The 19,173-nt window shown below is 38.7% G+C and overlaps 1 protein-coding gene and 1 pseudogene across 6 annotated transcripts in view; both read left to right on the top strand.

Moving 5' to 3' along the window:
* Positions 1–19,173, top strand: part of LOC129771992 (transmembrane protein 184B) — a 99,119-nt gene that overhangs the window by 70,661 nt on the left and 9,285 nt on the right. For 4 of the 6 annotated variants that reach the window (XM_055776167.1, XM_055776170.1, XM_055776169.1 and 1 more), the window contains exons 3-8: positions 4,749–4,914; positions 4,994–5,252; positions 6,015–6,184; positions 6,254–6,420; positions 6,509–6,583; positions 6,657–6,741. In XM_055776167.1, the coding sequence (XP_055632142.1) occupies positions 4,749–4,914; positions 4,994–5,252; positions 6,015–6,184; positions 6,254–6,420; positions 6,509–6,583; positions 6,657–6,741 (922 nt within the window). Of the gene's footprint in view, positions 1–4,748; positions 4,915–4,993; positions 5,253–6,014; positions 6,185–6,253; positions 6,421–6,508; positions 6,584–6,656; positions 6,742–13,956; positions 14,193–14,494; positions 15,666–19,173 lie in introns of those variants that run through there. The other 2 variants (XR_008742515.1, XM_055776171.1) reach the window with 2 other exon arrangements.
* LOC129772224 (U4 spliceosomal RNA) lies at positions 13,809–13,936 on the top strand (annotated as a pseudogene).

Genomic DNA, 19,173 nt, shown 5'->3' with positions numbered 1-19,173 from the left:
AAGTTCGATTTTGAAACATAATCTTATCTTTAATATCATTGACTGGCGTAGTTATTATGAATTTGACAATGTTGATGATATCCATGTAGACATTCGCATCCACTGTACTAATAATAGAAAGCTAATAGAAAGCTAGCCGAAGACACAGACTTCTGCATCTTTTCGCCTTAGATTGAACATGAGAAAGCAGTACTTCACGCTACATATGAATGACTCTCATTCTGCCTAATCCGAATGCTATATGAATATAATTGATTAGATGGGAAAAAATATTGAGATCAAGTTATAACTTATATCGGATAATTTTTTTGAAAAATCTGTAAATCTGTATGAAAACCTAAAAAATCTGTAATCTGTAACGACAGATTCTTGTTTTTAAATGTCTGAATAATCTCTGAATCTGAATGAATTTCGGACGCGCGTCAGAGTCTCAGATCCTGACGAACGATTGTGAAGTGATCGAAAGATGGAGGCAGCACTTCGATGAACACCTGAATGGCGTACATGCAGAGAACCAAGATAACGATGAAAGCGATCAAGTTGGTGCGGTAAATGTACCTTCCCCGACGATAGGTGAAGTTAACAATGGCATCGGTAAAATGGCAAAATGGCATCGGAGCGGAACTTATCAAGATGGGCCCAGAAAAGTAGGTTAAATGTCTGCATCGACTGATTGTCAGAATCTGGGAAACAGAACAGCTACCGGAGGAGTGGAAAGATGATGTTATATGCCCTATCTTGTCCTATCTTCAAGAAAGGCGACAAATTAGACTGGAATCACCGCAATCACCGTCCTGCATGCCGCCTACAAAGTGCCTTCCCAAATCAAGGTCGGTCTACTGCTGACCAAATCTTTAACTGCGGTAGATCCTCCATAAATGCCGTGAGTACAAAGTCCCAACTCACCATCTATTAATCGACATTGCAGCCGCGTATGATTCAATAACATGAAAATAGATATCAGACACAGTGAATTCATGTGCCTTCCATGATGACACCAACATTGTCGCTAGAACATTCGAGACGGTAGCGGAACATTACACCACGGCTTACCCCATACTTCTTGACAATGTTCCGTTGAGACTCCTTGCGCTGGAAGTCAAGCACAATCAAATTTCGGACCTGTGTTGATATTTGCTTTCCACCCATTTTCCGGAAGCTTCCTCAGCGTCAAAAACAAGTCACTGCGCATGAAAAGTTGACTATACAGCTACGAAAATTATGTTTGTGTCAGATGTAAACAACCAGCTGTCTAAACCGAGGGGTACATCGATGAAGAAAACACGGTAAAACAAATTTACGCAAGTGGATTTTTTTATGTCATAATCTAAAAGTTCTCATTTAGGAGGATTTTTTTGTTTTTCTAAAAAATAAATCAACGATACTGAAATGGCAAAATGGTCTACTAATTACCTACTTTTACGTAATATTGACTGAAATACCGAAGAGTTTAATAAAAAAACTTTTAATATTGAAATACTTTAATATCAAATGGAAAAATCAAAAATTTTTTGCGCCCATCAGTGTAATTCAAAAATTCCAAAACTTCGAATTATCAACAAATTGTACCCCACAACGCTCTCAACCCCCCTGTACTCACGCGCAAAATCGTAACTTATGTACTCGCAGACTGTCTGTGTCTCTGTAATATTACTATTGTGCTTTATTTGGCGTCATTGGTACTTATTTACAGAAAAAGATATCATTGAATGAAAAAACGCCAGAATATATTTTTTCTTTAACTCCATTCAGTTTTAATAGTCATTTAACTCAGCCACCTCATTGATTCTCGGTCTGCCAGAACGTATGCGTGAGTATATCAGGGTTCAATTAAAAAAAAGCACATTTAATTGAAAATTATGTTTTAATGAAACTAAAAAAAATCCAAAATTTCGAAATACAAACATTTTAATTTTAAAAATTTTATTTTCAATAGAGCTTTTTATGATTTGTCGCGGTACACATTGGTAGACGCACTTTGAGTAGCTTTTCGAATTTTCATTTCCTAGACTATCGAGAGTGGATGGCAAAAAGAAAAACTACGCTTTTCACTGTAGCTCTTATAGTGAATCATATTCAGAAAAATTACCTAATTTTCTAATTTGATACTCTGTACAATATTTTCCATAGTGCTACTGAAAATGGATTTTTTCGAATACATGAATGCAATACAATTATAGATTTCAGAAAAATAAAAAAGGTTTTAGAAAATTTTAAAAATTTAAATTGAATAAAATATTTAATTACCTGTTTTTGTGCGGGGGATAAAGACCGCACAAAAAAATCGTGCCAAACTTCAGCAGTAGCTTTTAAAAATAGTGTTCGCTACACAATTTGAAAAAAAAAATTATGCGGTGGACAGGGACCGCATAAAAAAAGTTTCCTTAAGAAAATAAACCAAACCCCAATGATCACATTCGTGATCAACATTCAATTTCCTTTTTTCACTTCAATAAGCGACCTACTCACTTGCGCAGATCAGAGAATCAACTCTTTGTTCCTTTCAATAAGCTCCTATTGACATCATAAAACAAATAAAACAAAAAAATGAGAATGGAAATTTGCTAACACAGCCCCTATGTAGAGCGATGAAATATATATCAAAAATAGAAAAAATAAAATAATTTTTTCATATATCGCGCAAAAAAGTCACACAAACCTGGCTTCTCGTAGGGCCACGACATCTTCAAAATGAAAAAAAAATTAGGCGTTTCGTCTAAATATTGATGCCATATCATTTTTTGGGAAGTCTACTATCTTTCATTTGCATTTAAGAAATCGCAGATCGGCCGAACGGTTCAAAAATTTAAAAAGAAAACATATGTATTGGCAAAGCACATTATTTTTAGACCATCCTAATTACTGATTATTTTCAATAATAAATTTATATATGTCTATATAATCTGGAAGGCCAAATGTATTGATAAACGGAAACCCCGAGGAAAGAGGGATCCGATTTTAGCCGTCTTTATTTTGTTGTATTCGTCTCTTCCTGTAGATCTATATACTGTCGTTCTACGCATAATTGCCCCTTGTTACATTTTGACAAGTTTCACTTTTCTTCCTTAAAAGAAGTTTTTATACCTAATCTTTTGAAAAAACACAAAAACAGTTATTGTTTATTTCCAATTTTTAAAAAACAACATCAAGCTCAATTGTCTCACGTTGATATTCTTGGCATAATTGTCCCACCATATATTTTTGTAGATACATAATAAATGTATCGGTTCAAGTACAAGCATTTTATGTCACGCTTTCAGCAGGTCTAATGCAAACAATTCCGGTTTGGAAGAACGAAATAATTTTCAAACAAATAAAAAAAGTTTTACAGAATAAGTATACACCTTGTTAGCGAATGTCTAATAACAATGAGATTTATATTCTGCAAAGGTGTTGCAGATCACTCTTTTCTTCATAAAAATGATGTTTTTATGCATAATCTTTCGGAAAAAGACAAAAAAAAACTTATTGTTCAAGTTCAATTGTCCCATGTTGATATTCTAGGCATAACTGTCCCACCATGATTTTTTAAATCCGTAGACAAGGTTGATCAATCGACAATAGTTACTGCTTAAAAAAAACGCGGTGTATTGCTAAACTGAAATGCTTAAAGCTTCTAGTAGACAAATATGCTAGAAAACTTCGATTGCGTTTTTCTCAGTTGCTTATTTTTGAACATGAGACAACAAGCGGAGAGAAAAATCGAAAAAAATCCGAAAATTCTGAAGGAAGGTCGGACAAATCGGAAAAATTTAATTCCCATATATTTTACAATTACATCAAGATAAGCGTTGTTAGTCCATTCGATGTTTGCGACAACGAAATTGGTCTTTGTTCGAAATTGATTTTCAGGTGGAACGCGTGTTTTGGCGGGTTTTAAGCATGCAAACAACGTAAAAAATGTAATAGATTGACTTAACAGTTTCACATCACCGTTTTTGTTGACAGCCATCGCGAATTTATTGATTTGTTAACTTTCTATTATAGAAGTGGTAAACTATAAAGTTCATTCGACTCTGCCTTGAAAAAGACCAAATTGAAGACCAATCAACGAATAGTTCGGGGATTAAACACATGAACGTTAGTAAGAAAACGTCAATTTGGGCGGGACGAAGTTCGCCGGGTCAGTTACTTAGGAGCGAGCAATTTACGAGCTAGTGAATTATACACCTCAAAGACGGAATAAAAAAAACGTGTCTACCTTTTTTTTCGAAAAGGTTTGAACACAATTAGAGATATTTCTGTTTCGGTAGATCTTTTTTTCATGGAATTGCTGCATATTCAGCCACCGTGAATGAGGTGCAATTCAAAAAGTAGTAGATTCATTACTGAGTGACGTTTTGTCAATTAGAATGACTTTGTGAGGCCCTGAGTGTGATAAAAAAAACGAGGTTGCGTACTATCCTTTTCAATCGAAAAAGTAAAAAAAAAACATCATATTCGGAATTAGGGGGCGGCAATTATGTGTTGGTAATTTGTTATTGCGAAATCAATCTTGTAAAACATCTGTCAAAATTTCTATTGTTTTCCGTTCACAACAAAAATAGTTATTAACGCCAAAACAACTTTATGAAGATGGGTGTACCGAAGAAAGTAGACATATGAAAGGGAATTGAAAACAATCCTCATACTGTTGCCTGGTTTGTTAAATGAATCAATGAACGATACATTATAATGCCAGCACAAGAAAAAATATCGATAATTCTACAATAATTAATTTTTCTCTAACCCTTTCTTTACTCCACCAGATCTACCAGCACTTGCGATGGTACACAAACCCCCAGGAGCAACGATGGATCGTTCGGATATTGTTTATCGTGCCCATTTACGCGACCTACTCGTGGATTAGTTTATTATTTTTCAACTCCGAAAGTGTCTACGTATACTTCTTCACCGTGCGAGATTGCTACGAAGGTATGAGGTGTCAATTCAATTGGACCCTTTCGAGTCACTAACGTGTTGTTTTTTTTTCGTTTTTTTTTGTCCCGGACAGCGTTCGTAATCTACAATTTCCTGTCGCTCTGCTATGAGTATCTCGGCGGTGAGGGCAACATCATGTCGGAGATCCGCGGCAAACCCATCAAGTCGTCCTGTCTCTACGGGACGTGCTGTCTTACCGGAAAAACGTACACCATCGGTTTTCTGCGGTTCTGCAAACAGGCGACACTTCAGTTCTGCCTGGTGAAGCCACTGATGGCGTTCATCATTATCTTCTTGCAGGCCTTTGGACACTTTCACGATGGCGATTGGAGGTAAGCTAGCTCCGAATCCCGCTCTCTATATATTCAATCATATGCGGAACGTGATTGACACTATTGCCACAGGCGACGAGATTTGGACAGAGTGTGTGGAAAATCTTCTATGTGCACCGTGTCTTGAATGCAAATTCATCCCAAAACAAAGAATGCCCGAGGCGAACATAAGCTTCAGTGGCAATATTTTGTGGTACAGCTTACTGCCGCTTATGAATGATTGACACCGCAACGTTGGGGAGTGTTTGAGTCTCGATAGAGGAAATTGCTTTCGTCGTCTTCACCCACCCACGCACACGTCTTTGCAAATGTTTACCTCAATGCTTGGCTATTCAAACTTTGGAGCTCCAAAAGTTTTCCTATGCGGCTTTATTGATTTTGCAATTATGAGCTATGGCGATCAAGTTTCGTTCGTGCTGGCGCGGAACCAACTGCAGAAAATTCTACTTCGTTCACCGGATGTCCACGAAAAACTATAAAACTAATTCCTTATTAAATTAATGTGCCGCAGAGAACTTGAAAATCTCTCTAGTCGATATGAGCTCTAAACAAACTAATCTTGTTTGCCTCGTTCTTTACGTTTTCTCCGCCATCTCTGTTCAATCCATAACCATCGGCTATCGACAATGATTGATTATATTGCTGATCAGAGCCAGATTGGGGAGAGGATTGAAATACAATCGGAGCCTCTCCCCTACTGGGTCCATTCACTATTGTTGATGTAGATCTCTCCCTTTTCGCTAATCTACTTAAAAATTCTAGCGCTGATGGTGGCTATATCTACATCACCGTCATCTACAACATCTCGGTCTCGCTGGCGCTGTACGGGCTGTATTTGTTCTACTTTGCCACTCGGGACCTGCTGACGCCATTCGACCCGGTGCTCAAGTTCTGCACCGTGAAGTCTGTGATTTTCCTTTCCTTCTGGCAAGGTAAGTGTCATTAGCTCTCCACAGGGAATGTTTCTATGTCCCTCTTCAATTCTCCTTCTTCCCACACAGGTGTTGGTTTGGCCATCCTGGAGAAGGCTGAAGTAATCTCACCCATCGTGGATGCCGGCGGTTCTACCACATCAGCTGGTACCGTATCAGCGGGCTATCAGAACTTCCTCATCTGCATCGAAATGCTGTTTGCTGCGATTGCCCTGCGGTATGCTTTCCCCTATCAGGTGAGTCGTTTTGTTCTATATGGTACGAGCCTTCGGGAGCACGCTTATTTCCAACTTCCTTCCAACGTGTTTTATTTTTTCTCCTCAGGTGTATGCCCAGAGCTGTATGACTGACGCTCATGGTCGATCCGTGACGATGCAATCAATTTCCAGCAGTTTGAAGGTACTATCACGAGAGTTTTGTGACAAGCTTCCACCGCAGCACAATTAATCAAATCACCCAAAACTCATTTTAGGAAACAATGAATCCGAAAGACATCATGACCGATGCGATACACAACTTCCACCCGCAGTACCAGCAGTACACGCAATACAGCTCAGGTAGGTGACCGTGGCGTGGCGGTGGAATTATGCCAAAACCAAATTAGGCATAAAATCCTGTTTTCATGTTTCGCCTTCTTCCGAAGACATGTACCGCTTAGCCGTTTCGCACGCTAGCGTAGTTGAGCGAAATGAGCCTCTGGATATAGCTTGTTGTTTTGCTATTTTTTTCCCGTCTGGAAGCCTTTTGTTGTTGATGTTAAATTGTTTCCTCAAAGTTGCTTGATTGTTTCCAAATTCATCTAGTATTTTTTTCACCTCCATCCTGTGCTGCTTTCTTCCTTCGGATGTGACTTTTCATTTTAGTGAATTTTTGCATGGATGTTATCACTATTATTTGCATGCACCAAACCAAGAGTATTATGGCGTTACCTTTTCTCTCTATTTTTTGTTGTTCCATTCAAAATAGGAATGTCAGTCAGGACCTAAATTAGAGGGTAGTAGAAAAAAGTCAATTGCTAAAGCGAAAAAGGTGCGGAAGCGTAGCGTATATTTGAATGAGGTCTGTTAGGTGGTAAGATTTGAATCATTACGGTAGAAGGTTAGGTATAGGGATGATGCATTTCATGTCATGTTCTAAGTACAATTTCCTGGGTTTTACAGTTTTACAACGTGAATTGTGCGACGATAGTTTTGGTTTTAAATAAATAATTAAATAGTTGTTTTAGTACAAAGAGTTAGATCCATTTATGAATTCCAAACATATTTATAAGCCAAATAATCGGTTCCCTTGGTTTTAGTGAGTGTGCACATCTTCAGTCAACTCTAATCAGCTAAGTTCAGAACTGTATCTGTGTGAAATTGCTATATTAGATGCCGCTCTAAGTTCTCGCGGTTTTTTCAGTGAAAATGCGAATTTATTGAGAAAAAATGGTTACAAATGAATCGTTCAAAGTATTGCCCATCGCTAGCAAAAACTTATCCCTTTCTTTTTACAGAACTCGAATACTGTTACGATAATTTTCTTCTTCTTCTTTCTTTGTTTTTAAGAGGCTTTAAACTTTGAAGTTCATTCGCCTCTATTAATTTTTTTTTCTTGAAGGCTTCTTATAAGTGACACTGTTGATCAACCAGATCATTTACCATCGAACGGTACAAGTAATAATGAACGGCGCGAATCGTTAATATTGGATTAATTTGTGTGATTAATGACTTATTTCCGTTAACAGTGTATTTGTTTGCGTTTACTTTCAAGTATTGCATCAGAACATCGGGATTGTTTGCGAATTAGTGAATATGTACGCCAAAGAAGTGAGAACATGTTTGCTGCTCGCTCAGGAGACGTAAAAGGAGATTACCAATGCGGCATTTGGCTAGGTTGACGTACAAACGTATCGTTTTGAACGCCGTTTAGTGCCGTTTTTTCGCCGTCTCGTCTTTTTACCAATTTGTACTGTATTTTGAGTACAAAGTAAAAAGTCATGTCTCAATCTATGGTTGCTTCCATCAAAGATTAGTGAGCGACCTTTCAAACATTTTTGGCCCTCTTGAAAAAGATACACCATATCTTACACTTGATTTTGAAGGTTTTATTAAAATTCTTCAACATAATAGGGAAGTATTTTTGACTAGTGCGGTACAAAGGGTTCTCAAAAAAGATAGAGGGTTGTGTCCAATACAAGGCCATGTTGTTGACGCGGGACTACGAATTTTTTTATTCCATTCGCATGTTTACCACTTCGTCTGGAGAGGGGGTAGAATGGCCGGTGTCATGCCGCTGTTTTTGTCTTGATATCTCATTTTCAATCGCTATGATAGTTTCGTCGGGTGAACATCGGGATTTCCCCATCCTTTTCTGAAACAATCGGTCAATGATTGCGAAACAAAAAACAGACAGTCGACATTGTAATATTCGCCGCTCAGAATCCCCTATGCTTAAAGCAATTCTAACGTGGTTGATTTGTCAGATCGCCACAGGAAGCTTAACTGGACAGCATGGGAATCAGTACCCGAAATCTTCGAAGGTGAAAAATGAAGACCGACTTTACTCCCAGTAGTTTCGCTTCGAATAGAACTGCTTCGGCAGTCGCCGCCAACAAAAAATGATTTGAATAGAAAATTGATTGACTAGCGCTGACTAGCGAGGATGACTGGTGAACTAGTCCAGTCAGTGGTTATTTTAACTGACTTCAATCCATATTTCCATTTCCCCCTGATACTAATTTTGTACACGCGTACGCACGTCCGTATAAAGAGGTACAAAAACTTGATTTCTGATGCAAAAAAGTAGTTACCCCATCAATGGACGGTTTATTTTCTACCCATCGTAAACTCAAACCAACGAACTTAGACATTTATCAAGTATGCTATAAAGGTCCTTGCATTAGTAATAGTTAGTATTAGGCGTGAAAAATAGCGCACACAAACTGAACGCTATTTTAAACGTGTGAGTAGTTTTCGTGTACGCTACAAAAAAAACTAGCTCACCTGTAGCGTTTGTCAAACCACGATGAACTCAAACATCGATGCATGCAAACGTGCATGGGAGAGAGAGAGGAACGAATTCGTTTTGGGAGAAGTCACTTCACAATGCAATGAGGACAATTTGACTTGGAAGAATGAAATGATATAGTCGAGTCGGTAGAGGGAGATAGTGACTAATCGCCCGACTGACTGTTCAGTCGTTTTGGCGGAGAAACTGCGTGAAGAGCCAAAAGTCATTTACCTATGGATATAGTCAGTCGGTTAGTCAGTCGACTATCCTCAGTTGACTATGACTATGCTGAGCCCTGATAGGAATTGATAACCACCTGAAGAAGTGGAACGAGTAAGAGTTTCAACTGAGCAGTCATCGAGGCGTTCTATGTGCAAATATGTTGTTGCTCTGCTTCGCTAGTGAAAAGTCATATTAGCTCAATAATTAAATGGACGTGATTATGCCAGTCGCAAAAGGCATCAGGATTATGAGAGACTGACGTTTCAAAAAGTTATAAACGGCGGGCGTAATTTGCAATATCTCTTCTCTCCACAGTGTCCGTACGAACGAAAGGTGCATTTGCATTTCGAGCGAGCGATTTACGCATACCTTATTCGTAGTGGCAGATGAAAATTATACCTTATATCTACACTCGTTCCTCGGTATAAAAAGCACGGGTATGAAGGCACAGAAATGCACAGAACAAATGTATGGAAATATGGGTATGCTTACAGTTTTTGTTAATTTAAACCAGGGGTTTTCAAACAGTGCTCCGTGGAGCACTTGGTAGTTGGTACACGGTTGACTATCGCATGTACTCCCACATGAAAAACCAACCTTGAAATTTTTTTATGGAATTTCACTAGGCATATTGAGATAGCAAATGTACCTTGTTCATTTTGTTGTGGATATGTTGTAGGATGTATCTCGTTCTACGCAGAGGATACTGCTCGTTTAAGTTCTTTGAATAACTCATATTGTTTGTTTAGTTGAATCTACTATTCGTACGATCACTCCTCATAAGTTCTTGACAGGATTTTGATTTGGTGAACAAGCTGACCAAGGTGATCTGTTTAACATCAATCTTTTCAGCTGAATTTCCGACCACATACGATCATTATACAATTGCATTCGGGATACCGAAAATGAACCAACGCAAAACTTCACAATCACAGCCAGCCACTCACAGTTGATTCATCCAGTTTCGTTCATTCTCTTTTTCGTTCTGCTCTGCGTTCACGGAATGTGAGCGAAAGGAAATATCCGTAGTTTTCTCATTCATTGATATTAATATACCAGTTCATTCACTATCAGCGTCGTTCTCGGACACTGACGAAACGGAGAAATTCGTTGAGGAAGATAACGAAGTACAGAATGCTCATAATAGTGACAATAAATTAAATTGTGGAAGCATGCAAGGTCTCTGTCTCAGTTAAAATTCTTCCATTTTACATAGTGAATATGTAATATATGTAAATGCTTCAAAAGACTCCAATTCCGAAGTAAAAAAAATACCGTCTTGACTCAAATTTCGAACATTTAATTTTTGACTCAAATTCCGAACACACGAACGTAAAATGGTGGTGTTCAAGACACGACCGCAATGGGAATATATCGAGCTTTCTTTTGCAAACGGATCAAACTGTGCTATAGAATTAGCGGATGAAATTGCCAACATTCAGCTTTGGCTGACGAAGTTTGCATCCGCTACTCGGATCGATTCTGCAGAATGTTTCCTCGCCGTTCAAGCCTATGCAATCCTTAGCTGTGTGTGTGCGTGCAGATCTTGCTCTTTTGTTGGCATTTCCGCTTGCACCACCGATTTGCGCGGCCCTTTCGGAGTAACTGACTCAATGAGAAAATCACACACTAATCGGGATATTGAAAATGAACAGTCACAACATTCCTGACAATTCAATGGCAATGAATAAATGTGAATGATTTCTCATGACTCGAACATTAAGGAAAACTCAGATATGAATATGAATGAACACAGTTGTAATTTTGTTTGACATCGAGTCACTGACGGCAGCATCGACAAGCAAAATAAACGCGTTACACTGATTAAAATATATTTTCAATATTACTTAACAATTCAAGTAACAAAGGTAACACTGTGTACTTAGTGGGACTAGATCGATTTTTCTAAATTTATAAGCTATTAGAACCGAACAAAACCATCACTGGTGAACGGTACTGAATTCAACTGCTGTGATGAAGTCGAGTACTTCGCCAGAAACGACCACATTTAATATAGGTACACAGGAAAAAAATCCGAATCGATCTCGGAACCGTTAGATTAAAATAAAATAAGGGTTTTTTTTGTTCTTTCTTATAGGGACTTTCAACCGTAGAGGCTGGTTCGTCTCTCAAAATAAGGGTTATTTATCGCACTTTAAAAAAATTAGCGAAAAAATGATTCCGATCTGGTTTTGATGAAATCTCTAATCTTTCCTCGAATACCACTTATCATATTTTGGACACTCTGTGGGCTTACCTAATCCATTTTGTCCCACCATCTCTTCATCTCTACCGTATCGAATCATCCGAACACTAGGAGCGCTACAGTAAAATAAACAGTGCGTATAAATATAAAATGATTCGAGCTTTACAGCATGACAACGCTCGACCTCGTTTTGAAACCTACTTCTTCTTCTTCTTCTTCTTCAATGGCACTAACGTTCCTAGAGGAACTTCGCCGTCTCAACGTAGTATAACTTGCGTCATTTTTATTAGTACTTAGTTGAGATTTCTATGCCAAATAACACGTCTTGAATGCATTCTGAGTGGCAAGCTCTAGAAATACGCGTGATCACAGTGCAAGTCGGAGGAAATTTCTTTGACGAAAAATTCCCCCGACCAGAACGGGAATCGAACCCGAACACCCGGCATGTTAGTTATGACGCTAACCACTCGGCCACGGGAGCACCAACCTACTTGGGAATACTAAAATGGGAAGCTCTGCCCCACCTGCCATATTCCCCACACATTGCGTCGTTCGGTTATTACTTGTTCTATTCGAATTGCTCTGGCTGTACAGCAGTTCAGATCACACGAAAACAACAAAAAAATGGCTTGATACTTGGACATCCTTAAGGGGGCATAGGAAGGTCGAAAAAATAATGAATTTTCGTGATTTTTTTGGATTTTAGTGAAGTGGAGTGTTCGGGGCTTTCTGTATATGTATATTTGAAGATGAATTTTACATTTTTTTAGTACACGAATAATGATTATTACGCCGTTGACAGCTGGATGCGCAGATGCTGTCTTAAAATCGGTACCTAGCAGGTGGTATCGGTTCTGAAGCAACGGAATGTCGCAGAACGAATTCCAATGAATATTTTGAAACTTTAGGACAATACCAAAAGCGTTACATAGGGGTTTTTGGAAATTCTGTAACGCTGTAACTTTGTGAAAAAACCAACGCATGAAGAGGGGATGTACATCATTTTAAAGCTTCAAGTTTTGAGACGTAATACTTGAATGCTTCTATCTTTTTGTGTGTAGAGGGGGGCAGCGAAAATGGTCATGTCAAATTACAAAAACTAATCATGTACATATTGTTTATTGGCCTAAAAAAATTACCTGTGCAAAGTTTCAGCTCAATCGGACATGATTTAGAGGTGTTTCGAAGCGCTCAAAGTTTTGATTTTTTAATCCTCGAAAATCGATGATGAAATTCTTTCCATACATCCATTATCACCCTAGTGTAGGTGTAGTGAATAACAATGATGGAAAGAATCGATTTTTTCTATTTTTTCAAAGATTTTGTAGATTTACACAGTGTTTTATTAATCAAGCCAATAGTAAATCCAATTAATCTTATCAATCAGTATTCATTTGATTACAAGAACGCTCCTGTAGGCCATTTTATTACAAGAAAAAGTTTTGATAAAATGAAAAAATTCCCTTTTTCACAGTGTTTTATTAATCAAGCCAATAGTAAATCCAATTAACCTTATCAATCAGTATTCATTTGATTACAAGAACGCTCCTGTAGTCCATTTTATTACAAGAAAAAGTTTTGATAAAATGAAAAATTTCCCTTTTTCTTAAGAATACTTTTTCAATAATGCGATTATTCCCAAATCAGAAGGCAGTTTTGTAAATTCCAATAAATACAAGACTTATTATTTATTATTCATTATTCGGCAATTTTTGCCTAATTTTTCGTTTCGATCGATTCTCTTAATCGACTTTCTCTAACGCTAGCCATGGCCTTTCAGAGAGATTTTGTGCCACATAATTTCAATTTGCAAAGAACATAAAACCATTATTTTTTGCGGAGGCGATCTGGCGTAGTGGTAACATCCATACCTCTCACGCAGAGACCACGAATTCAATTCTCACTCCCGACATTCTTCCAAAAATGGAAGTAAAAGTGACGAACCAGCCGAAATGTGTTGAAAGTCACTATAATAGAGAAAAAAAAATCCATTATTTGTATTCAAAATTTAAAAAATTAAGAATTTCCGGAATGATAATCTGAGAGAGGGTACACTTAATTAACTACAAATCAAAAAAGAATAAACAAGCATTACTAGTTCCGGTTATGATTAATCTTCTGTTATCGTTGAGTAACTGAATAAAAATAAATGCTTCTATCGCTAGACCCCACATATGAAAATAGTAATCAACAAACCAAGTCGCTAGCTGTGCGTAGTGGCGATATCGCAACCAATGAGGTTTTACCGATATGTAATTTTTGCTAGTTGAAAACTAAAAAACCAAGTCCCGGCACCTATCAAAAGTGGTCCCATCTGTTAACGAAATATATTGCATTTAATGTACGATTTCAGACCGCCCGTCTCCTGTCAGCAAGGAAAAGAACTTCTTACTGTTCTCAAGAAATTTTCAAGCAGCCCATCATCTGAAAAGTTACTACCAATTTCGTGAGGAGCAATTATACCCACATAACAGCGGCTTGTCCAATAGTTCCTCTTTTGTTTCCGACCATGGCAATCAGTTTTAAAAAAAGTGTTTTCGAAGTTTTAAAAATGTGTTTGCAATCACGAAATCAACATCAACTTGAGTAGTGAGTGATCACACCACATGGCACCGATTATTGTTATGATTTTCGTACCATTTTTGTTCATCATCCACTCCGATATGATAAACATTCTGTAATGATTAGACACATCTTTTTATCGACACTTTAATCGGACGAAGCACATTCTGTTGATGGCAGAAGCAACAGTAGCATCAGCAGCAGCGAAAATAACACTTTCACATTCCACATCGGTTCACATTACACATTGTCCTCTACCCGTCAGTGCATGAATACATTTGATTTTATTTTTTTTTCTTCCCATTCTACCTGTAAACTACCATTTCCAGAAGTTGTTTCCCAGCAGCCTTACGAAAGACTCTAACTGCGGTGGGCTTGTTCCAGAAAGCGAGAGAAGGGCGAGCGAAAATTTTTAGAGCATCCACTACTTACGACGGGAGAAACTATCTTCAAACTATCAAAACTTTTCGTGATCTACAGTAATTAAGAAGAGACGACCCACACACACACACACACACACACACTAGAGAAACCGCTTATGGCTAATCAAAAGTCAACGTATTTAAACACACGTGAATCAAAATTTACAAATGATACTGATGATAATAGGGTATCTTTTACTAGCTATTAACTAATTACACTATTTTAATGACCTTACAAATGAACGGAACAATAGACCTACTAGGATAAAATATCTGTTAGAAAAAAAAGCATTATTTTATCATTATTTTACGTATTTTAAAAACGGAAAATAGAAGAGACGGCATTAGAAAGGAAACCGCAAAACGTAAATGTGTATTGTGTATTTTGAAACATCTTTGGCCTTATTAGAACTTACAAAAAACAAAAAGAACAGGGGGAAATTAATTATGTCTAGAAAATGTAGAAAACAAGAAAAGCTGAATAGTAATATTTGCACGCATTCATTTCATCAATCATAATACTCATAATTGCTCATTACCCGTGTTCTTCGTTTTATTTTTGAAAAGTATTTGATGTTTGAACTCTTACTGTTACTCTCTGTTCATGTGCGCTTTCTCCCATGTGTGGCTTGCAAATATTACTGCTTGGCTTTCTTCACCGTCTGCATAGATGTTTCCCAACTCCCAGATAATGATGTTGTGAGAAATCAAAACCCGGACTTTATTCGAAAGAAAAGATGTAAGGTATGTGTGGTGCGTTTGGATTGAGTGTTTAGAGACAGAAAGAGGTAGGATGGAAGAAGGCAAGATACGCAGTGGCAAGGGAGTTTAGTGATTTCAATTCAGCTTACCCTTTCGGAAAGCTCCTGGAGCAACAGTTGATGTTTTCCGGATTCCGGAACCGAAATCGTAGCTTGTTATAGAATCTAGAAAGGTATAAAAATAGTTTATATTTTAAGACGCTCGAAGGCGTAGAAGATTGTCGGGAGGAAATTATGACTGGCAAGAAGTGATCGGTGACTCTCCTATCGCGTAAGTACCTTATAAGATGAGTAAGTAAACAGTTCTTATATACGAATTTTCACGTGTCATGTTTCTTCTGTTAAATAAAAGAAATCAATCCTCAAATCGATACGAACATCAAATTTTGAGTTTCCAGACGATAAGTGTTTGCTCCACGCGTTGACTATACAATATGCACTCCATGCAGCGTTTGTTGAATTATACACAAAAATATTCATATGGTTATTTCTCAGTTCCTCAGATTCGATTAATTTAATTTTTAAAGTATTCAGTATGATTTCTCGAATCACCGAAACTTGTACAATGAGAATGATTTTCTACTCCCAAACGTCATTCGGTGTGTTCAATTTCGCTGGTTCAGGTCAATCACGGAGAGCAACTACGAAGTGTACAGTCTACCCAAGCTCGAGTTCAAAGTATTCAGTATGATTTCTTGCCATGGTAACTGGGAGCAGGCATACGACCGCAAAGAGATAAATGTCTCCAATTATACCTAGACGCCAAATCAGTGACCGTTAAACAGGAGCCCCATCTGGTTTCTACATATTTTTTTTACGGAAATAAACCGATCTTGGCAGGACCACGGTTCCTGGAATAAATCGGAGTAGATCGCAGCGTTTCTGCAACAGAAAAAGTGTAATAGGCTAGAAAAAATGTGGCGCGGGAAAAACATCATGTGTAGAAAACGGTCTGTGATACCGTGCGCGTGTAAAGGGTGTGTCACATCAAATTGCATCACGGAAAAAACGCTGTAGAAATTTAATTTTTAGGAATTATATCTTCAGCTTTCGCTTATAATCAGATAAGAGTGTATAGATCACGTTGACCATGCTTCACTGTCAATTTTTCGTAAATTTGGAAAAATGTCGTCGAACGAAAAAGAGCGTCGTGAATTAATCCTGTGCACTCATTTCGAGAATCCGGAGTTGTCACATCGGGACATCGGTAAGATGCTGGGAATCGTCCAATCCACGGTCAGCAGAGTACTAAAACGATACTTCGAGAACCTAACCATCGACCGGAAGGTGAAGAACGGCAAAAATGGATGCTCCGTCAGTGAAAAAAATCACAAGCGCGTAGTTAAGCAGGTCATGGGATGTCGCCAATAAGCTGAATTTGTCAAGTTCATTCGTCCAGCGGACCAAGCAGCGGGAGGGCCTGCGTACATACAAGGTTCAGAAGGCTCCTAACCGCGACGAAAGGCAAAACATGGTGGGGAGACGCGAGCCCGGAAGCTGTACACCGAAATTCTGACGAAGCCGCATTGCCTGGTAATGGACGACGAAACCTACGTCAAAGCGGACTTTCGTCAGCTGCCGGGCCTGTTGTTCTTCTCCGCAGAGGACAAATTCAGCGTTCCGGAGGAGATTCGCAAGCAGAAACTATCCAAGTTTGCCAAAAAGTACATGGTGTGGCAAGCGATCTGCTCTTGCGGAAAGCGGAGCGCCCCCTTCGTGATGACCGGCACGGTAAACGGACAGGTTTACCTTAAGGAGTGCCTACAGAAGCGCTTACTACCACTATTGAAGCAGCACGAGGGCCCGACCATCTTCTGGCCGGATCTCGCTTCGTGTCACTATTCAAAGGACGTGTTGGAGTGGTACGAAGCCAACGGGGTCACCTTCGTGCCAAAGGAAATGAACCCGCCCAACGCGCCGGAGCTTCGCCCAATAGAGAAATATTGGGCGATTATGAAGCAGGCCCTCCGGAAGAACCCAAAAGTTGTCAAATCGGAGGCGGACTTCAAGAGAAAATTGATTTCTGTTCAAAAAAAACTACAACCTGACGTTGTACAGAACCTTATGGACGGGGTAAAGAGGAAGGTGCGAGCATACGGGCTTGGGCTCGAAGTATGAATAAAAAGAAAATGCCAAAAGTTGTTTAATAGTTTTTATTTTACTGTCTAAAATTTTCAAAAGGATTGGTCTACTGGGCGAATTTCTACAGTGTTTTCTCCGTGATGCAATTTGATGTGACACACCCTTTATGTATTGATTATGATTTTGTTCTGGTTTTGCGCCGGGCAAACGTATGCCGTCCGACAGTCGCTAAATCTCGATCGGATCTTGCTAGAGAATCGAATCTAACCGGGCAATCAGAGGAACACAGGTTTTCATGCGAGACATCGCCACTTCCGAAAAAATCTACAAAAAGTTTTTGAAGATTGAAGAGTCGAAAAAAAATCGATTTTCGCAATTTTTCCGAGTACACAGAATCAATTCAAAACGTTGGGAATCGGAATAAAAAACGACCTTCTAAATATCGATCCAATCCTAGTCCAATCTGCTATTTCACCTCTTGAAATATTTTTGCCTTCACCGCGTCCATCGTCAACGCAGTCCCTTAACCATGAGTTCAACAAAAGCTCAGCCCACCACAAATTGTCGGCCTATATTACCAACAACATTTTACGCTAGACGGGCAGTTTCAAAATTTTTCAGTGTTTCAGTGTTTTTAACTGTTTTGCGTATTGGAAAAAAAAATTTTGTGTTTTAGCATGTAAACATGTCGTTGTATTGTAGTTTGCGTTGATTACATGCCTAGTTCTCACGGTCCGTTGAAGGGTTAAAGCCACCAACTACTGGTCGACGTACGATTCCACGTTGTCGCAGTCGTTCCCAGCTTTTCGCAAGCTTGCTTTGCGTTCTTTGGCCTAGGTAACACTGCAGTTCGTCGTCTGTAGGCTTGTAGAGTCGAATGAACTAAAAAGTCTAAAGCATTTTTAATTCAACATCGTCGTAGGCTCCAACAAATCGCATGAAGACCTCTCCTGTTTCCTGGCCCTCTCTAGGTAATATTGCATGGCAGGAACCTTCGCAAATGAACATCATTTTTATCGCGAATGCCCACGTTGATTTTATGTCTCTTTTAGCTTGTCCAAGATCAGCAGGTCGACTGCGTTGCAGGGTTCATTTCCATTCCTCCGGTTCTAGCAGCTGTACTCTCTCCGTCTTTTCTCGTAATAACCAGTACTCCAGCTCTGTCCTCAGTGGTCAGCTCGGCTCCGCCTCCAACACCGCTGTTAACCCATTAGTGCCCAGCGTATGAAATTTAAAACGCAAAAATGCCCGTTTTCGAAAAGCTGTTTTTGATGAAACTGAAGTGTTAAGTGTATTTTAAATGATATCACATGACAATTTAAGAGTGTTTTTTTGTGTCAGTGTCATTTTTGTTGTTTTGTTGTGTATTGAAGCTTGCAAAGTTCGAGTTTCCCGCAAAAGTCGCAAAGTAAACATAACCTACACTTGGGCAGTATTGGGTTAAGCTACTCATCCATTTTTAGTGAAATTAAAAAGTTACACTCCAACACCACTTTCAACCCGAAAACAATGCGCGAATCCCCGAAAATGTAATAATCGATCGGAAAAATTCACCAATGAGTCCGAACACACTCCTAATTTCACACAATCTCGCCAATGAATATAGCAGAAGGGTTGTTTCCAAAACACGGCCACATGACGTAGAAGTTTATTCATTATTAGACTTCTAGGGCTGATTAAATAGCCCAGTGGTCTTCAGAAATTTTATTAGCTTTGTTTCATTATCGGTTTCTTGGGATAAGT

This window comes from Toxorhynchites rutilus, chromosome 2 (assembly GCF_029784135.1).
Source record: "Toxorhynchites rutilus septentrionalis strain SRP chromosome 2, ASM2978413v1, whole genome shotgun sequence".
Classification (NCBI taxonomy): Eukaryota; Metazoa; Arthropoda; class Insecta; order Diptera; family Culicidae; genus Toxorhynchites; species Toxorhynchites rutilus.
The sequence above is the reverse complement of the archived record's forward strand: the minus strand, read 5'-3'. Positions and strand labels throughout refer to the sequence as shown.